Source organism: Oryctolagus cuniculus, chromosome 4 (genome assembly GCF_051225735.1).
Source record: "Oryctolagus cuniculus isolate XC-2025 breed Fujian yellow rabbit chromosome 4, ASM5122573v1, whole genome shotgun sequence".
Classification (NCBI taxonomy): Eukaryota; Metazoa; Chordata; class Mammalia; order Lagomorpha; family Leporidae; genus Oryctolagus; species Oryctolagus cuniculus.
In genome coordinates, this window is record NC_142870.1 from 36,390,037 (window position 1) to 36,412,455 (window position 22,419).

Consider the following 22,419-nt stretch of genomic DNA (forward strand, 5'->3'; position numbering starts at 1 on the left):
TTTGCTCGATTTAATAATATCCTTGGCACTCCAACACAAGTAGTACATAACCCTGCGAGGGTGCTCAAGTCATTTAAATTCTCTGGGACTGAGTGCACATTAATAATATGATTGAGTCTGAATAATCTGTCCCTAAATTCCTTCCTGCAAATATAACTTTATAATAGTAAGGTTCTATATATTCAAATTGAATATTAGACATAACTTTGGGTATGATGAAGACTGATAATTAAAATTGTGAGCAGTTATATTAAAATATCAATCATCTTGTAAAATATCATATATAAATACCTACATAATTATGTAGATAGCTTTATATGTAATGATATATGGCTAAACAAAATGACTCATATCTAAGTTTCATTCATCTTTCCCATGCCTATGCAACTCATAATTTCTTTCATATATACACAGCAGGATTCTTTTCAAGAAACTGAATTTTTTGACTATTTCTTGAATGTGGACAGAAAATAAGATCAGTCCAATTCTTATTCAAACACAACCTACTTCCAGACTCTGGATATAACAATTTTATCATTAGTTAACAAATCCTTACTGAAGTAATTTCAAGTGAGATACATTTGGTCTTTACTTAAATAAACTAAACCATCAATGACCTGAGGATTACATACACCTGTTTTCCTCCTAGGGCCCACCACAGTAGCCAGCCTAATAAATTATAAAGTATATACATACTTTTCCTGGATACAGCTGTAACCGAAGTATAATACATTTCCAAGAATTAGAAACATCTTAAAACCATACTTTGACTACCTTTAAAAACATTTCTGTTAATGAAGATAAATTTAAAATATCACACATTATTCTACTTATAAGAAAAATTCTTATTTTATTTTATTTTAAAGAAACAAAGGAAGAAAAAAATCTTAATGAAGATATTCAACAGAAAATAGCTCCAAATCAAAAGTCAAATAGTTCAACAACTAAATTAATCCCAATTAAACGTGAAGAACCGGCTAGGATGAGAAGAAAATCAAATAATATAGACTATATAGATAGAATCAGGTGAAGCCTGTGATATGGGATTTAGTTTCTTACCACGCTTATCAAGGCAATGACCCCACCACCACTCCCCCCACCCAATACAGAAAGCCCATTTTACTTACTAGCTACCTCCAGCGATGCATTGTGGCTCACAGCCTCTCCGAGGTAATTCCTTGCTACACAGACGTAGACACCTTCATCGGGCCTACTTTTTCGTCCATGCACGATGCGCAAGAAAAATAAAGATCCACTTGGCAGCAACATCCGGTGGGAGCGAGGGTCATCCTTGTCTGTCTCCACTCTCTCCCCGCCTTTGTACCATTCAATGGTGGGGGTGGGGCGGCCTTCTGCTTTACAGTTCAGAGTGGCAGGTTCTCCTTTTGAGACGATTAGGTCAGAAGGGTGTTCAACAATGCGAGGTGGAAAATCTTCCTGACGAAGACGGGAGCCTGCAGAAGAAAGGACAGAAGATGTTCAACTGTCACTTGCAAACAGGGCAAAGCCTCTTAGGCTTTAACACTGCTGTGCAAACCCTGTATAGTGTTGGCCTCCTCTTCCCACCCTACGTACTGACTAATCCTTCTGGTGGACCCCTTGACGACACCTTCCAACCTCTGACTCCTTTTGAACTCCCACTTACAAAGTTCTTTTTCTCAGCGTTTCCCCTTACAAATCTGGTCCTCTCTTCATATCACCTCCCCAGATCCTCTGAGTACCCATTACACTGTCTGTTTATACCATGTCTGGTGACTGTGTCTGCAGAGGAATGTGTGAAACAACCAGGGAACAGCTTCCAGAATATCACTTATAATGGCACGGCTCCCTGGAATCGCCTCCTTAGTACTTTTCACCAAACATATGCTGTAACTACTGAATATCTATATTCAACTATGTAATGAAACTCTCCTTTATATGGAGTGTTATGTCTCATCTTTCATGTCTATACATTTTATACCTGATGTTTTATAAATATACCTCCCTCAGAGTTGTTACTAATAATTTCATAATTGCTTACCAGTAATTGACATTTTAATAGACTTCAAATGAAACATTAAATAACTGAGTTTAAATATTTAAGCACAATAGAAAATAGAAAAAGATCTTGAGATCTGCATTTTATACCTTCTGTATTACCTAATACATGAGGCCCTGAATGTATATGCTATTTAAATGTTTTCTGTGTCTGTACCTTATTTTTTTTACAAAGAAAGCATAATTTAAAAAATAAAGATGTTTCACATTTTTAAATATTCCTATCTTATTACTGCTATGTATAGAATAAATATGTAAATATCTCAAAGAATTCTTAAATTTAACTGTCCAAGGTGTCACTTAACTGAGCCCTAAATCTTGCTCTCATACAGTGCCCCCATTGCAAAGAATAAGGCAAAGTAGAAATCAGTCTTCCTGAACACCTCCCCTTCTGTTTCTAAATCCTCCCCCAAATTTCCCAAGTCAGTCTACTCATCCTGATCTCTACAGCTAGCAAGCATTCCAGGTCCAACGGTTATTCCTTCACACCACATTTAGAAAAACTACTTAAAAGGTTTCCCTTCTATCTATCCAGATGATGGCTTTGAAATGCAAATACAACCTAGGTCTTCCTCTACTGCAGTGGCTGTTAAAATAAACTTACTGCTGTACAGATAAGGCTGCTAACAAGGCCCACAAGAGCCAGGCTCTCCAGACTCCTTCTGTCTCCAGACTCCTCCTGTTCACTCCTTTCTCTGATCTCTTCACTCAGCCTGTTGTTAGTTCCACACATATACTGTGCTTCCTCCAGACACATGGCCAGAGCCTGCCCCAGGACCTGGGCTCCAAAAGCTCTTATCCTAGTTTATCTGTACCCACAGATGCTTCAAATCCTTGCCTTCCCTGATCTTTCACCAAGCAATTAGATGCTGTTATCACACACCTAACTAACATATAAAGCCACCCCTGGCCTGAATGATCAGAATTATAATTTAAATCTATGTGCTTAATCTTTTCAATATGTCTCTTTCCCTCTACTCTTACCAGTGGGTCTGAGTTTGCCTGATGCTTCGCTGAGTGCTCAGCATACTCCAATACTCAATAAATATGTATTAAATAAATGAAAAGAATGAAGTGTTGATAAGAAAGACCTAACTGAGCAGAATGAAGCTTAAGAATCCCGCATTCTAGAGACTTCAAAAGATTTTATTTTTCTAAATTATAACAAATAGCCACACTGTTCAATATTTCATAAACTCCACATGAGGCTTATTTATATCTTTTATTTAATTTGTAACTAATGCAATTAATAGTTTTCTTAATAAAATGAATAAATGAACAATAAAACTCAGATATATTATTTGCTTACATCTACTATGACACAAAAAGTATAATCTGAAACAATGAGTGCTACTTTCATAATGTGAAATATTGTAAAATAGCTTTAGTGCATGGTATATAGCATGTTGTAAGGTCTTTAAATGAAACCAAGCTCTCAGAAAGGGCCAAAGAAACCAGCAACATCAGGGAAAAAATAACTTGGAAACCCACACTCTACCACAAAGGCTACATTGAGTCAAGTGAAATTTAGATTGGATTTTAGATTACTCATAATTGCCAGTGCTGTAGAACTTCAGAAAATAGTGTCATATTATTGACCTTTACCTTGGCTGTGAAAATGTTAATGAGGATTAACTGCTGAGATGATAGATATTTGATTAAAGCAAATTTTATTTTAAATTCTGAGAGTCCATTTCAGATGGGAGACACAATGCCATAAGTTGCTAGGAAAACACAAAGAAGGGGCACCACAGACCACCTGAGCAGGTCAGACAAAGTATTTGGAGACAGGAAACTAGAGATGAGACCTGAAGACTGCGCCAAAATGTAAAGGAAGGAAACGGCTTCAGCCTAGGCACAGCTACAGGAGTGCAAGAGACACTCAGGGGACCTGCAGGTAGGTTATGGCGGCCTGAATATCAGGTGCATGTGAGACTGGGCAGCATGAACCAGAAGAAACAGCTAAAAGAAACCATGTGATGAGCTCTGTATTTCACAACAGAGTTCTGGAGCATTTTTGAAGGCAACAGGAAACCATATTAAAATTTTTAGCAAGGGATCAATGCGGTTGTTCAGTTTAAAGAAACTACACTTTCCAGGCTAAGCTAGGAAAGGAAGTGCCTTCATGAAGAAAAAGTCCAAGAACCTAAATTTAGACATTGACAGACAAAAAGGAAAATACAGGGAGAAATCCAGAGATACTAAGTCAAAATCAATAGAGGGGTGAGTGTTTACCTAATGGATAAGTTGCCAGCTGAGATGTCTGTATGCCACATTATGGCACCTGGGTTCAACTCTAGTTCTCAATTCCAGCTTCCTGCTAATAACATGGCTGTGAAGCAGCCATGATGGTGCAAATAAATGAGTTCCTGTCCCCCACAGGGAAGACCTGGATTGTATTCCTGGTCCATGATAAGCACAGGCCAATCCTAGCTGTTGTGGGCATTCATAGAGTGTATAAGCGAATGGAGGTGTGCTGGCTCTCCCTCTCCTCCTCTTAAATAAATTTTTAAAAATATGTATTCATTTACTTGAAAGGCAGAGCTACAGAGACATTGGGGAAGAGAGAGGGATGGATGCAATGGCCGGAACAGGGCCAATCCGGAGCCAGGAGCCAGGAGCTTCTTCCAGGTCTCCCACGTGGGTGCAGGGGCCCAAGGACTTGTGCCATCCTCTACTGCTTTCCCAGGCGCAATAGCAGGGAGCTGGACCGGAAGTGGAAGAGCTGGAACTTCAACTTGTGCCTATACAGGATGCTGGTGATGCAGGCAGCAGCTTAACCTGCTATGCCACAGTGCCAGCCCCTCAGATAATTTTTTTAAATTTAAACAATCAATGAAATCTACACACTGGCAATATGGGGGATGAAGGAAATGGAAATACACAGGATGGAGCAGAAGCAGAGGTAGGGAGATTCCAAGACTGTTTTCTGTAGTGGGTGAAAGGTACTCTCAATAAAGCCAGGAAATAAAAGACTATGATTTGGTGAGAAGATAAAGGGTAGACAAGATGATTAAATCAGTTTGAGACAAGTTTGGGGTACTTCTAGAATCTCCGAATGGAAATGACAAGTTGCCAACTGTATATCCAAGTCTGACCTTAGAAAAGAAATCTCAGCTGGAGCTGTCAATTAGAATAGAGCTGGCGATGAAAACCATGGGAAAGAATAAAACTGCCTAGAGAGAGGGAGTAGAGGAAGTAACGGGCAATTACAGAACCTGGAGGTCAACCACGCTCCACACAGCACAGTGCTGCTGAGCGCTCCTCTGTCCCTAACTTGCAGTTCCATGCAGTTGGACCACAGCCAATGTGACTTTTGGGAGCAGGGAACTCAGGCCCAAGTTTCCAACACAATGTTTGTACAGCAGCATTACATAAAAGTCCCAGCAATAAAAATGCTTTCTATATTACTGAAGGACAATTTTCAAAAATGCTCCAAGGAATACCCTTTCCCCTGATTGTTAATACACAAAGAAAAAAAAAGAGTTGCAGTTCTCAGGATCTTCAGTCTTGCTAATATATATTATGGTATGCCAGAAGCATATCCTAAACTTCTCTCTCTTTTTTTTTTTTTTTTTTTTTTTTTTGGTAGGATATCCCAATGAACATTGTTTCTGAGAAACACATCCCAGGACAAAATATACTGTATTAAGCATATAATAATCTAAAGAGAATGAACAGGGTTACAAAAAATGTTGTGTGACTATACAACCAAATATACTATTTGTAGATTGTTACAAAAATATAAAAATTCTGTGCTTCTTAAAATGTAAAACCTTCAGGAAAGGGATTTTCTCATTTGCATTAATATTTATAATATATGACTGGTTAACCTCAGTAATATAAACCATAAATGGAAATCATTTTTATAAAACATAATAAATTATTCCTTATCAAGACTAAAGAGGAAGAAAAGGAATGAAAACAGAAACTACCGTTACCTCTCTTTCATCTCCTTTATCACAACAGCATCTTCACCAAGTGAGTGCTGTTATATCTGGGGTCCATATGGAGAAGCAAGACTCAGCTGGGAGACAGCAGTGCTGGAATTTAATCCTAGTTCAACTCCACACCCTTGCTCTTCCCAAATATTCCATAAACACATTAGAATTAATTAGTTAAAATCTATAGATAAATATGCATTGTCCATTCTTGCTTCCAACACTGGAAGTGTTAGCTTTGATTGTTTAAAGTGTAGATGCTAAAACAGCATGAAACTCAACCTGATGACATTTTATTTTTCCTCATGCATAAAATATCTACATGTAATCCAAGTGATCTCATTGTTGCTTAACTCAGGACTTTGATAATGAATATATGAGGTTATAAAGCTTTCCTTGTGCAGTATCATCTTTTCCAAATATGAGCTTACATAATTAAGCATCTTTACATTATCAGTATTAAATATTCTGAGAAATTCAAATCCTACACAATTCTTTGTACAATTAAAACAATATAACTGGTTCCCAGCCTTCATCCACCAGCGTACTTAACACAAAAGTCACCCAGCTACCCTCTGTAACTGTCATTTTCTCAAAAGGACTTGGGCCATCCTCCACCGCTTCCCAGGCCATAGCAGAGAGCTGGATGGGAAGAGGAGCAGCCAGGACTAGTACCGGCGCCCATATGGGATGCTGGCGCTTCAGGCCAGGGCTTTAAACCGCTGTGCCACAGCGCTGGCTCCAAGCATCTTTTAATTCTATTTTCTCACAAACTTCTCAAAGTATCCTCTTTTATGTAACATCATATATAATATTTTTATTCTTTATTCATAAAATATTTTCTCTTTTTTTTTTAAAAAGATTTTATTTGAAAGTCTGAGTTACACAGAGAGAGAAGAGGCAGAGAGACAGAGAGACAGAGAGAGAGAGAGAGGTCTTCCATCCGATGGTTCACTCCCCAGATGGCCGCAACAGGTAGAGCTGTGCCAATCCCGAGCCAGGAGCCAGGAGCTTCTTCCAGGTTTCCCACGTGGGTGCAGGGGCCCAAGGACTTGTGCCATCTTCTACTGCTTTCCCAGGCCACAGCAGAGAGCTGGATCAGAAGAGGAGCAGCCGGGACTAGAACTAGCACCCATTTGGGATGTCGGTGCTTCAGGCCAGGGCGTTAACCCACTGTGCCACAGCACAGGCCCCAATATTTCCTCTTTTCAATCACAAATTCTGAGTACCTCACCACTCTAGTTATGCTATTAAGTATATATTTGATGTAAAAACAGTCAAGGTTTACATTGCGATTGGCAAAGCCAACTCCCAGGTTTTAACCACATTCTGCACAGGACGCTGAAAAGTTAAAAAGAGAGGATAAAAGACAGAATGGTCTGAGGAGTGGAGGTTTTAACAAAGAATCAGGATGATAACTGTCAATCACCCTCAGCAAGAACCCTAGTAGAACCATGGGGTATAACAAGGATTGACTTCATGCAAGACCAGCATCAGGGCAGGATTCCTTCACCAACTGCCCCACTGGAAGATAAAATATAAACATGAGTGACTGCAATATCTAAATATTTATACACCCCCAGCTGGAAAAAGATATACACATAAGTGCTAAGTATTTCAAGGGAATATATCAAAGTCATGGGAGATTTACGATGAGGAAACCAAACTCCTAGTTGGATGTAAACTGTTTCCCCCTCTGAGACATCACTTCTATAGAAACACAGGCATGTAACCAGTTAAGAGGCTGATCTTGCTAACATTCTGTTGAGGCATATAATATGTGTATAACTTTATTCTTTTTATCTATACCATTTTATTTGTCTTTTCTCTTAAGACAGTAAGATTTGTCTTCGAGTTAAGTTTTCAAGTCTGTTTCTTAGTAGATAGAAAAACAGTTTTAATTTCATGAAAAAAATCTTGTTTTGAGCCAGACTTCCTCATATTCCTTGGGAGATACAATTAGAAAATTTAAAATGACTAAAACATCCGTTTGTGTCATGTATCATATAATAGCACCTTACAGGACAATTATACTTGTAAAATTACTAAAAACACAAGACAAACAAATGCAATGAGCTGACAACTACACAATGAATATTAATAGGCAATTTGGTGACATCTGTCCAAGGTGTGACTGGGGATACATACAACTGTCCTGATAATAAGCCTATCCGTGTAAAAGGAAGTTTATATTCTTAAAAAAATCTTGCCTCTTCACCTTTTTACTTAAGCTCCACTTACATATTAATAGTAGAAGGGTGTCCAGTGTTAACATAAATCCTATCATGGGCAATGATCCTATATTTTACTGACAGAATTTTATCCTAGAAGGAGATATTTGTTAAAAATAAGAAAGCAGTACCTCCGGCGGCTCAATAGGCTAATCCTCTGCCTTGCGGCGCCGACACACCGGGTTATAGTCCCAGTCAGGGTGCCGGATTCTGTCCCGGTTGCCCCTCTTCCAGGCCAGCTCTCTGCTGTGGCCCAGGAGTGCAGTGCTGTGGCCCTGCACCCCATGGGAGACCAGGAAAAGCACCTGGCTCCTGGCTTCGGATCAGCGCCACGGCGGCCATTGGAGGGTGAACCAACAGCAAAGGAAGACCTTTCTCTCTGTCTCTCTCTCTCTCTCTCTCACTGTCCACAAAAAAAAAAAAAAAAAAAAAAAAAAAAGCAGTACCCATTAATTACTCACTGTATAGAGAGCAGACTTAAATACCTTCTACGAGGCTATGTGCATTTCCCAAATATGATTACTGTTGGAATAATAAGTATAAAACAGTCCTAAGTCTATGTGAACACTACTACTTTGACCTGAAATGATACACAGTAAAGGAGAACAGAACGTATTAAAAGAACTACATGATAAACGAAACATGTCATTTTACTCAGGTATTGTCTTTTATCCTAATTTCTCTTGATCATAATTTACTACCTAAAGATTACCAAGATGGAAAAATATCCTTTTCTCACCAATTTTTATAATAAACCCAATAATTAACTGATGGTCATTATTAAAACTCATCTAAAATGAATACCAATATAAACCTAAATGAAATTCTAGGAGTGACTATCTGATGTTTGAATAATAATCTTATGGAACCTAACATCAAATGGCTGTGTCCCCAGAGATATGAAAAATACTGACAGTAGAAAAAATTAAATTTTTAAAGCAATTTTCCATGCGCCTCCCTCTTCTAATAAGGTGGATACTTAAGGAGTATCCTTAAGACGTTTCTAACATGGGACCCAAATACTACAGAAGATATGAGGGCATCAACTGCCAGAATTGCTTCATTTGGATCTCACTCTGACCTATAACCAAAGGGATTGGAGGACTGCAGCTCATGAGCTGAGTTCATTCTTTCTCTTTGCCCTTTTGTAAAATTTCCAATTAACATGCAAATTAAAGGATTTTACTTTCTGTAAACTCAAACAAAAATATCTGCATATCTTTTTTTTTTTTTTTTTGGACAGGCAGAGTTAGACAGTGAGAGAGAGGCAGAGAGAAAGGTCTTCCTTCTGTTGGTTCACCCCCCAAATGGCCACTATGTCCGGCGCGCTGTGCTGATCCAAAGCCAGGAGCCAGGTGCTTCCTCCTGGTCTCCCATGTGGGTGCAGGGCCCAAGGACTTGGGCCATCCTGCACTGCCCTCCTGGGCCACAGCAGAGAGCTGGACTGGAAGAGGAGCAACTGAGACAGAACCGATGCCCCGACGGAGACTAGAACCCAGAATACCAGCGCCTCAGGCAGAGGATTAGCCTAGTGAGCCGCGGCACCGGCCAGTATCTGTGTATCTTAAACCGAAATTCTCTCACTCTCGTCTCCATTGATCTATCCATCTGTTTATTATATTCTTCCATTTTGTATAAAGAAACAATATTAGATTATATTATATGATGAATTGTGCTAAGCTTTGGCAACACAAGAAAAGAAAAAATATAATCCCCAATTTCAAAAGCCTGAAGTCTATGAAAGGAGACAGAAATATCAACAAGAATAATATTGAAAAAGAAGAGCCACATAAGTGAAGACAATAGTAAAAGAAATTGAAATCAGGGGAAGTTAATTATGGGGGTAGGTGAGAATGTGGAGACAAAACACCAACAAAAAACATGAACTACTCTAGCATCTGTGAGTAAACTAACTAAAACTAGAGACTGGATTCTGATCAGACGCCTAGGCTCAAATCTAGGCTCTGCCACTTAGCTATTTGAGTCTGGGCAAATGGTTTAACTTTTTTGAATGTTAGTTTCTTCATTCATAAAATGAAGATATTTAATACCTACACTTTATGGCCTAGTGTAATCTTTGATGCCTAAAATAACATTACATTGACCCATGTGTTGGAACCATTAATCTAGTGTTTCAGAGGTTGGCATAAGCATCATCATTTGATTTTATGATCTCCTCCCCAGCCTCTTCTGGAATTATATTTGAATTCTTATTAATTTAGAAAGAAATTAATTGCTACCTCCCCCAAAATTTGGAAGGAAATTTACAAACTGGATTTAGTTGAGAATTTTACTCCACCTGCTACCTCCCAGGATGCCCATTAGCAGGAAGCTGGATACTAAACAAAGGAACGAAGACTCCAACCAGACACTGATAGGGGCTGCAGGTGATCCAAGCAGCATCTTAAGCCATTGCATCAAATGCACTTAAATGTATTACTTTCAAGTTTTAGAAGACATACTACTGTTTTTAATGTATTACTAAGTGAAAAGTCCTAACAGTCTTTTGTTTCCTTCCCCTTACAAATACAAAAATGCAATGGGTAGCCAGAATAAAAAGTCATTTGTAATTGGACACCCCAGTGCTTATTCTATACAACCAAAATAACTAAGTCTAAAACTATGTTTTTATTATAAAATATAATAGCTTATTTCAAATATTAGGACCAATTGGACCTTTGTAATTTTCACTGAAAAAGGAACTGGGGCCATATTTTGAATTATGAAAAACAATATTTGGTAGGTCCTATGATTTTTTTAAAATAAGCTAAAATAATATAGTTAATCATAATCTTGGATTTTCTACATATTAAGACAAATGGCATGGTATTACAATCAACATGAATTTGCACTTCATTTCTCTATATATAAAATGGAAATAGCAGATGGTTATAAATTTGAGCCAACTATAACCTCAACACATAGGACATGAGTAGACTTCCCTACTGAAGTGGCAAGTCAAAAATACACTTATAGGCCGGCGCCACGGCTCACTAGGCTAATCCTCCGCCTTGCGGCTCCGGCACACGGGGTTCTAGTCCCAGTCGGGGCGCTGGATTCTGTCCCAGTTGCCCCTCTTCCAGGCCACCTCTCTGCTGGGGCCAGAGAGTGCAGTGGAGGATGGCCCAAGTACTTGGGCCCTGCACCCCATGGGAGACCAGGATAAGTTCCTGGCTCCTGCCTTCGGATCAGCGCAGTGCGCCAGCCGCAGCGCGCCAGCCGCAGCGGCCATTGGAGGGTGAACCAATGGCAAAGGAAGACCTTTCTCTCTGTCTCTCTCTCTCACTGTCCACTCTGCCTGTCAAAAAATAATAAATAAATAAATAAAAATACACTTATAACTACATAAAATAAATCTTGTTTATAAAATAAACCTTGTTTCACAAATTATATCCCCAGTATAAACTCATGAGAGAAAAAAATTTATCTAGAAATTAATCTTACTTTTTTATGTCCAAAAACAGACTTTTGAGTCATAAATTGAAAACAAGCATGAATATAATACAATTATTAAACATAGGGGGATGACTTCTAAAATTATTATGTAAAGTATTATTTATCATTTCTTTCTCTAAAAAGTTGCATTAGATTTTTTTAGGATCAACATAGTATTGTTGTAATTTGCTATATGCAAATAACCTAAAATCAAACAAAATACTAAAAATAAAGCTTTCAATTTTATTTCAAATTCAGTAGTCATATATGTGTCATCTTTAAAGAGGCCTTGATTCTTTCTTGATAACAGGTGAGTTGTTAAGGTCTGTAAGATAAAAGTATGGAATTGCAATTTTAAGGATAATTGTCTAGAGGCAATTATACTTCTGGAAAACAAAATACTTAAAATAACCTTTTAAAGGATTACTGAGAAATCCCTATAGGAATGCAGTCAGCATCACTCACTTTAAAAACTCAGTCAGTACTTTTGACATGAACAAGAATTTCTGAAGAAAATCTTCTACACATTAGCAAACTAATTGCAAGCTTTCTTCCTTGTATGTTTCCCATTGCTCTTATTTCTTTGGGCTTTTACAGATTCTAATGCACATTCAGACAAAGGAAGCTGAGAGTTAGATTCTTATCATGTGGCACCCAAAATATGGAAATGTAAACGGTATTCCCAATGTTATCTAAAATCTAAATTTTCACTCATAATAAATATTTAAATAGTATACTAAAGTACACACTATAGTGAATTTTAAGTACATAAACAGAAATCTTGATTCTCTAAAGAGGTAAGTAAATAATTAATCATTCCAAAATAAAGTTATGTGCAGTTGATCTAAGAGAGAAAATCCACCCTAAATAAAATATTAACATAAAATTTTTAATGCAAAAAGATATGAACTAAGAATAATCCTGAAGACTATTTTAATTATAGGTCAAACAATCACTACATGTATGTATCATTTTGTATTTCAATGTAACTTTAAAAGGGAAATATAATTTAAGTCACTACTTTGAGCGTGGATTAATTCTTACTTTTGAAGGGAAAGAGCCATAAAATTAGTTTGTTTAGAAAGCATTTATAATGTTGAAATACTCTGTTTAGCTAATAAATAGCTAGATCATAACTGAAAGCCTTCTATCTCCCTGCCCTGCCAACCTGCCATGCATAGCAGCACCTAGCACTCAACAGGTGCTCAATGATAATGGAAGAAGGAAAAGACAGATGATCCTGTATGCATTTATAAATAACTTAGAACACATTACAGACCAAATATCAAATGCTTGAACTAGTCAGCTGTATCCCTAAATTGAAGAAAAAATAAGGGAAACCCTTACTTCTGCTTCTGGGAAGCAGAAAAAAATGAAGTTCATAAAGGAAAGAAGCCCCGAAACCACAATGCCCCTGGAGGACTTTGGAGATAAAGAGCTTTTGGTCCACTCTAAGTAAGGTGCTCTTTTTCAAATGAATCCTAAGGAATTGAAACCTGTACACAGAGTTATGTGTGGTGCAAAAACAAGGATTTATAGAGGAGTAAGCTCTGGAATTCTAGCTGGAGAGAGAGACTGATGGAAAGAGGATGGGGAAGGAGCTAGAAAAAAAGAACTAAAAAGAATCTAAATGTGGAGGTGAGCAATGTGGTACAGTGGGTTAATTCTCTGCATAGGACACTGGAATCCCATATTGGAATGTGTGGTTCAAGTCTTGACTATTCCACTTTGGATCCAGCTTCTTTTAATGAGCCTGAAAAGACAGCAGATGATCACCCAAGTACTTGGGTCCCTGTCAACCACTTGGGAGAATCAGATGGACTAACAGGCTCCAAGGTTGGCTTGGCCTAGTGTGAACTGTTGCAGGCATTTGAGGAGTTCACCAGTGAATTGAAGATCTCTCTCTTTCTCTGTCTCTTCCCGTCTGTGTGTAGGGCCAGGGAGACTCTACCTCTCAATTTCAGGGCCAGCACTATGTCACAGTGGGTTAAGCCACTGACTGTAGCACCGGCATTCCATATGGGTGCCAGTTCTAGGCCCGGCTGCTCCATCTCCAATCCAGCACATCAGAAAGCAGCATAAGATGGTTCAAGTCCTTGGGCCCCTGAAACCACATGGGAGACCCAGAGGAAGCTCCTAGCTTCAGCCTCGCACAGCCCCAAGTGATGCTGCCATTTGGGGAGTGCCCCAGTGGATGGAAAATTCTCTCTCTCTCTCTCTCTCTCTCTCTCTCTCTGTTTCTTCCTATGTCTCTGTAACTCTGCCTTTCAAATAAATAAATAAATCTTTAAAAATTTTAAAAATAAAAATCAATGTCATTTCTTAGAGACTATTTGAAGAAGGGTAGCTTTTGTTTCCTTCTAAGTTTCTCCAGTTTCTAAATATTACTTGATGTTCTGATGTTATTTTCATACTAAAATATTTTATTTTAGAAGTAGTGAAAGCCACTAAAATATTTAAAAATATGAAGAAAGTACAGTATAACCTTTGTCGACTCTTTAACATTCATTTATTCACTTAACAAAAACCAAAGAGGTCTTCAAAGCATTCATAGAAAATGTCTATGCATGGATTTTAAAATTTTACACCAAACAAAACTCATTGTTTAATTCTGCTTTCCATGATTCTTTGAAGTGCCTTTGTATAGTCTATATATGCCCTATATATGCCTAAACTGTACCATGGTCTGTGATAGATGATAGTGCTACAAGAATGCAAGAAAAACATCTTTCTCACTCTCTGTCTCTGTCTCTCTCTGTCTCTCTCTCTCTCTCTGTGTGTGTATATCATTCTGTCTTTCAAATAAATAAATAATTAAATTTTCTTTTGAAAAAGCTAGGCAGGCATTATGACATAGCCAATTAAGCAGCAACTTGGGACACCAACATCCCATACTGGAATGCAGATTCCAGTCCCAACTCAACTCTTATAATCTGGCTCCCTGTTAATGTACCTGGGAATCAGAAGAAGATTACAATTCAAGTACTTCAGCTCCTGTCACCCTTGAGGGAGGCCCAGATAGAGTTCCTGACTCCTGGCTTCAGCCTGACCCAGCCTGACGCAGCATTTGCAAACATATGAGGAGTGAACCAGCAGATGAAAGAATTCTCTCTTTCTCACTCCCTCTCCCTCTCTCCCTCTCTCTCCTTCTTCTCTCTCTGTCACTCTCTGTCCCTCTGACTTCAAACAACTAAAGTTTTTAAAAAATAGGAGTATCTGTTTCTTTAGGTTTTTTTCCTAAGATTTATTTATTTATTTGAAAGAGTTACACAGAGGCTGAGGCAAAGGGAGAGAGGTCTTCTATCCACTGGTTCACTCCCCAAATGGCCATAATGGCCACAGTTGGGCCTATACAAAGCCAGGAGCCAGGATCTTCCTCCTGGTCTCCAACGTGGGTGCAGGGGCCCAAAGACTTGGACCATCTTTACTGCTTTCCCAAACCATAGCAAAGAGCTGGATCAACAGGAGTCATTGTGCACTTACTCCCCATGTAGGATCTCTGTCCTTAATCTGTGTTATTACGTGAATTAATGGTAAAACTAGTCTTCAAACAGTACTTTATACTTTGTGTGTCTGTGTGGGTGTAATCTGTTGAAATCTTTACTTAGTGTATACTAAGTTGATCTTCTGTATATACAGATAATTAAAAATGAATCTTAGTGAAGAATGGGATGGGAGAGGGAGTAGGAGATGGGATAGTTTGCAGGTGGTTATGGGGGAAAAAAGTGCTATAATCCAAAAGTTGTACTTTTGAAATTTATATTTATTAAATAAAAGTTTTCTAAAAAGAGAAATGGAAAAGCTGGAACTTGAATGGAGACTGTATGGGATCCTGGCACTGCAGGCAGCAGTTTTACCTGCTGTAACATAGTGTCAGGCACTGTTTCTTTAGTTTTAAAAGGACAAAGATAATACAAGTGATATACAAATGACACGGTACACTGAAATATTGCATGTGTACTTACATAACTATTATCAACAATAAACTTTTTTATGGGGCACACATAAATTACAAGGAAACAAATCTGAAAGTCATGTATGCAAAACTGCATGCAACACAGAATGAGCAGAAGCAGTGCCTTCCACAACAATAAACTTGCCTGGAAAGGTGGAAAGAGTGCAAGAGATTAAGTGAATAGAGGCCACAGACCCTGAGGGGCAGAGTTGCTCAGTCATGCCCTGTGTGATCACCAGTACTTAAAAGGCTGGCTATGGATTTAAACCGATTAGCAAGTATCAGTTCCCACTTCTCTTTAGGAAGCAAATAGACCTAATTATTTTACTTATCTCCCATGCCATTACAAGCTAATTCCTGCTCAATGCTAGTTGAGGAAAACCATCTTTTTTAAACCTTATTTTTCACTTCACTCTTGAATATTATTGAGTTATTCTTAGATCCTCTAATTATAAACTAAACCCAAGTACATTATCAAAGCATTTTTTTTTCCTACTCAGCATGTAATAACTGGTAGGATATCTCAATAGAAAGGGGTTTTTTCTAGTTCTCTGCTTGCACTGAAATTAGAATTGTGACACAGCTAAACTAAAGGGTTTTGAGGTTTTTTTTGTAAGTTGGCTTTGTTATTTACTTTAGAATAATATTTTTGTAATGTAGTGTTTTGAAAGAGTAATTTCATTTTGAAGTATTTGCTACATATACACAAAAAATCATACACATTTTCTGAGACAAATAGAGGCTCATCAGAATAAAGTCTACTGAAATACAAGAAGACTTCAAAAAGTTAAAGGAAAAATGCAATTATAAGGTAAATTTAGGGGCATGCATTTGACATAGCAGTTGAGACACTACATTAGATGCACACATTCCATTTCAGAGTCCTGCTTTTTTTTTTTTTTTTTTTTTTTTTTTTTTTTTTTTTTTTTTGACAGGCAGAGTGGACAGTGAGAGAGAGACAGACAGAGAGAAAGGTCTTCCTTTTGCCGTTGGTTCACCCTCCAATGGCTGCGGCAGCTGGTGCGCTGCGGCCAGCTCATCATCCGAAGGCAGGAGCCAGGTGCTTCTCCTGGTTTCCCATGGGGTGCAGGGCCCAAGGACCGGGGCCATCCTCCACTGCATTCCCAGGCCAACAGCAGAGAGCTGGCCTGGAAGAGGGGCAACCGGAACAGAATCGGCGCCCCGACCAGGACTAGAACCCGGTGTGCCAGCAACGCAAGGTGGAGGATTAGCCTATTGAGCCACGGCGCTGGCCAGAGTCCTGCTTTGAGTCCTGGCTCATCTGCTTCCAAACCTTCTTCCTGCTAATGATCATCCTGGGAAGCACAGGACGATGGTTCAAGTACTTGGATTCCTACCACCCACATAGGAGGCCTGGACTGAGAACCAGACTCCTGGCTTGTGAACCAATGGATGGAAGATACTTGTCTCTCTGCCTCTCAAACAAAATGAAAATGAATAATTTTAAAAAGATAATGTTTGATAAAACATAACATCCTTTTATGATAAAATCCTTAAGCAAATTGGGTATAGGAGGAATATTCCTCCACACAATCAAGGCAATTTATGACAAACCCACAGCCAGCATATTATTGAGTGGGGAAAAGTTGGAAGCATTTCCACCGAGATCCAGAACCAGACAAATATGCCCACTTTCACCACTGCTACTCAATGTAGTCCTGGAAGTTTTAGCCAGAGTCACTAGGCAAGAAAAATAAATTAAAGTGATACAAATGGAAAGGAGGAAGTAAAATTATCCCGGTTTGCAGATGACATGATCTTTTACATAGGGGAACCAAAACAGTCTACTAAGAGATGAATGGAACTCAAAAGACAGTTTGGAAAAGTTGTAGCATATAAAATCAACACGCAAAATGCAATAGCATTTGTATATAGAAACCATGCCATGGCTGAGAAAGAACTCATAATATCAGTCCTATTCACAAAAGGCACAAAAAATAGTTAAATAACTTGGGATAAATTTAACCAAAGAGGTAAAAAATCTATACAATGAAAATTATAAAACATTAAAGAAAGAAATAGGAGAAGACACTAAAAGATGAAAAATCTTACATGTTCATGGATTGGAAGAATTAATATAAAAATTTCCAAATAACCAAAAGCAAATAACAGATGCAATGTAATTCCAATGAAAATACATGACATTCTCCTCAAATCTAGAAAAAACAATGCAAAAATTCATATGGAAACATAAGAGATGTCAAATAGCTACAACAACCTTAAACAACAAAAACAAAGCCAGAAGCATCACAGTATCAGATTTCAAGAAACACTACAGGTCAGTTACAATCAAAACAGCTTGGTACTGGCACCGAAATGGACATATGGACCAATGGAACAGAATAGAAACTCCAGAAAGTAATCCATGCATCTACAAATAACTCATCTCTGACAAAGGAACTAAAATCAATCCTTGGAGGCAGGTCAGACTTTTCAACAAATGGTGCTGGGAAAACTGAATTTCCATGTGCAGAACTATGAAACAAGATCCTTACCTTACCTTACACCTTTTATAAGAATCAACTTAACATGGGTCAAAAGATCTAAATATATGATCTGATACCATCAAATCACTAGAGGAGAACATTGGGGAAACACTGAAAGACATTAGCATAGACAAAGATTTTTTGGAAAAGACCCCAGAAGCACAGGCAATCAAAGAAAACATAGACAAATAGGATTATATTAAACTAAGAAGCTTCTGCACTGCAAAGAAAGCACTCAGCAAAATGAAAAGGCAACCAACAGAATGGGAGACAATATTTGGAAACTATGGCACTGATAAAAGATTAATATCCAGAATCTATAAAGAGCTGAAGAAACTCAACAACAAAACAACTAGGCATTTAACCACTCAATTATGCAGTGAAAAAGTACAGTGATATAAGAATATGCACTTTGTAAGAAGTTACTTCATAGACCCAGAAATTTTTTAATGTTCTCAAACTTAATTTAAACTTAAGAAAAACTACATAATGTACTTTGCTTCCACAGAATAGTTGGGTGTAGAGAAAGTAGCAGACTCATATTTAATGCTTGGACTTTTCTTCTAGGTCCACGCATTTTTCTCTGTCCACCCTTAGTTACTGGGTCAGTTTCTTCATCCATAAAATGAGGTTAATATAGCATGTTAAAACTGGAATAAGAACAGATAAATTTGTCAACTTTCACATTTTCCAAACAAAGAAAAATTAACCACCGGTGTGATAATACATGATCAAAGCTGACAAAACTTATACGCTCTAGCTCGAAGCAGCACCCTATTCTTAAATACAAAATTAGGAGTAGAATGTTTTGTAAAAGAAACAAAGAGATGTTCTGACCCTGTTTAGGATGTGCATCAAGGTGTCTTAACTATTCAAAATGTGTGCAGATTTCTGTGGGATTAATGGAGCTACAAAACATACAAAGCCCAAGAAGATAGTTTAACCTTCACAAGAAATATAATTTTCTGTCATTTTAGATGAATCTTTATTCATCTAAAGCTCAGAGAAGTAAATAAATTACATAACATCTCCCAAAGAATTCACAGAAATTTAAAAATCAAAGTGAAAGTTACGGGCTACAGAGTTTGCAGTGGGTGCCCAACACTACTTAACTGCCTTCCCATGTGAAAATTTTTCTTCACGCCTACTATTCATTTGATGTTGGACTCAGCACAGCTGAGTGAAATAACACCTGTTATTATCCTTGCCCAAGCAAGAACTTCAAGTTATTTTCTGCTGACAAGTATTTTGACAGACATTAATATTATTTTTCTTAACTTGTATTCACTTATTTGAGAGGGAGGGAAGGAGGGAGTGAGAGAGAAAGAGAGAAAGAGAGAGAGAGAAAGAGAGAGACTGACTCCTAACTGCTAGTTCACTTCCCAGATGCCAGCAACAGCTGAACCTGGGCCAGGCTGAAGTTGGGCGCCAGGAACGCAATCCAGATCTCCCACATAGGTGGCAAGGACCCAAGTGCTTGAGCTGCCTCCAGGGTCTAGAGGAAGCTTGAGTGAAAAGCCAAGGCCAGAGCTTGAACTCAGGTACTCTAATGTAAGATTCGGGCCAAACAGTCATTCTATGAGATTAATATTTTTTAAAAAAAGGAATCACAATATCTGGCATTAAATACTGAGTATTTAGTATCTTCTAGGCATGTATTGGGTATCATATACATGTGATCTTCTAGTATCACATATATACATACACACATATTATCTTTCAATGCTGGTGATGGGAGGGTGGGTATAAGGAACAAGCTTTATCCTTCAAAACCTTATAATATAAAAGTTCTTTTTTTGAAGATTTATTTATTATTATTTTACTTGAAAGAGTTACACAGGAAGAGGAGAGGCAGAGAAAGAGAGAGAGAGGAGAGAAAGAAAAAGAGAGAGAGAGAGAGAGAGAGAGGTCTTCCACCCAATGGTTCACTCCCCAGTTGGCCACAATGGCCAGAGCTACACAGATCTGAAGCCAGGAGCCAGGAGCTTCTTCCTGGTCTTCCACATGGGTGCAGGAGCCCAAGGACTTGGGCCATCTTCTACTGCTATCCCAGGCCATAGCAGAGAGCTGCATTGGAAGAGGAGCAGCCAGGACTAGAACCAGTGCCCATATGGGATGCTGGTGCTTCAGACCAGGGCGTTAACCTGCTACGCCACAGTACCGGCCCCTATAATCTAGGAGTTCTAAACTTGGAAAGACCAGAGTTCTAAAGTTGAGTGGGGTTTACCAAATCAAAGAAGTAGGGAAATAATTAAGTACCAAAACTCAAGTATACACTGTAGATCTCGAGGGAAAAAAGAGAACGGAAAGTTAAATGAAGAAGGCAGACTCTGTTCACACTGGAAATGAGACTTTACTTGGACACCAAAGCACGGATATGACTTGAGCTGGCCAGTGATATTTGGCTCCTTAAAGTATTTGGATTTTTGTGTTGATTAACATCTTTGCATTTTCCCAGATAGAAGATCCACTCAAAGAAAAGGCTAGCAGATTGTTGAAGAGGATACTTAAGGCAAGCAACTTTAAAAACCAAAATATTGAGTGAGTGGACTAGTTTCTTTGGCCGCCATACTAAAGCACCACAAAATAAGCAGTTTATACAAGAAACATATTGCCTCCCAGTTCTGGAAGTTACAAGTCTGAGATCAAAGGGATGTCCCAGTTGATCATGAGTGCAGAAAGGGTTTTCTCCTAGCTCTTGGTTGGCTGGCAGATCCTTGGCTGCTTCTGCATCACCATCCTGATTGTTGTCTACTGTTACATGCTATTCTCACTGTACGTCTACCTGTGTCCAAATTTCCTTTTTCAGTAAGACACAGTCATAGTGAATTAGGGTCCACCCTGATGACCTCATCCTCTCTCAAGCTCCTGCAAATACCTTATCTCCAAATAAAGTTGCATTCCAGGGTATAGGCAGTTAGAACATCAACATTTTGGGGAACATAATCCAATCCATATTCCACAGGTCAACAGTGATGTGTGGAAGGGATTTTCAAATGTGGATTAGAAGGGAGGAACTGGGAACAAAGTGGCAACATGAAGCCCAGCATGCCGAGTAGGCAGGCATTCAGCACAGCAGGTACGCCCTGTTGAGAGATCTGTATCCCATATCAGCATCCCTGCTCCACTCTTGACTCCAGCTTCCTGCTAATGCAGAACCTAGGAGGCAGCCCTGATGGCTCAAGTAATTGAGTTCCTTCACCCATGTGAGAGAGGTGGATTGTGTTCCTGGCCCCAAGGGACCATTCTGCGTGCTTGAGGGATGAATCAACAGATGGCAGAATTCTCAACAGATGGCAGAATTCTCTCTCTCTCTTCCTCTTTCTCTCTGTCTGTCTCTCCCCACCCCTACTCTTACCCTCTCTGTCTCTCCCTCTCCCCCTTCTCTCAAATAATAATTTTTTTAAAAAAATATACCCAGCCCGATTTATTAATGACTAGTATGAAATAGCAGTTGACAGGCAAGCTTTGCCCAAACTGTTGACATTCAAATATGTTCAAAAAGGCTTTTGGATTAGAGCATATTAGCAACATGGAAGTTCCTAAAATATTTTGAGGAGCAAAGTAACTTGATGAAAATGTTATTTAGGAGTATTAAAGTCACATGGCTAGGCAAGATAAAAAGTAATGAAGGAGATTCCAGACCTGAGAAGATAATCATCCCCATAATACAACTTTGAGACAACAAAGACAATAAAAATGAAAAAGAAATGAAATATTTAAGAAGCACTGTAAAGGCAAAGTTTATGCAATTCAGTCTAGGGACTTTGAGGTTTAGTATCTAAAAGATAAGAAGAAAGCCAGCTTAGGATTGCTTTCATGAATTCTTGCTTGCTTTCATTCTTTAGTTTTAATCCTTTGCAAGGCAGAGAGAGAAAGAGCTCCCAATTACCCACAAAGGTTAGGCTGGGCTGAAGCTAGAAGCCAAACACTCAATCCAGGTCTCCTATATGAGTGGAAGGGTCCAAAGTACTTGAACCACTACCTGCTGCCTCAGGTTGCACATTAGCAGGAAGCTCGAGTCAAGAGATAGAGCCTAGAATTGAACCCAGGTGCTCTGAAATGGGACACAGGTATCTTACCTGAAAGGCTAAATACCTATCTGGCAGGTTGGGCTTCTTATTGCTTCATTGGTGTTGTTGAAAAAGCAACCAATACTGTCAATTTCAGTATTTTCACACTTCACACATACAAATGACATATCTCTTAAGATCCTTAAAGAATCAAGTTGAAGCTCAATAGAGGATAGTAATATAAAAAAGAAGATGAATTTCTTTCCATCCCATTTGCCTGGATTTTATTATTTCAATAAA

The 22,419-nt window shown here is 38.5% G+C and overlaps 1 protein-coding gene across 7 annotated transcripts in view; it reads right to left on the bottom strand.

Moving 5' to 3' along the window:
- Positions 1-22,419, bottom strand: part of ROBO1 (roundabout guidance receptor 1) — a 1,247,412-nt gene that overhangs the window by 375,178 nt on the left and 849,815 nt on the right. For all 7 annotated transcript variants that reach the window (XM_089330676.1, XM_089330673.1, XM_089330675.1 and 4 more), the window contains one exon: positions 1,128-1,454. In XM_089330676.1, the coding sequence (XP_089186802.1) occupies positions 1,128-1,454 (327 nt within the window). The remainder of the gene's footprint in view (positions 1-1,127; positions 1,455-22,419) is intronic.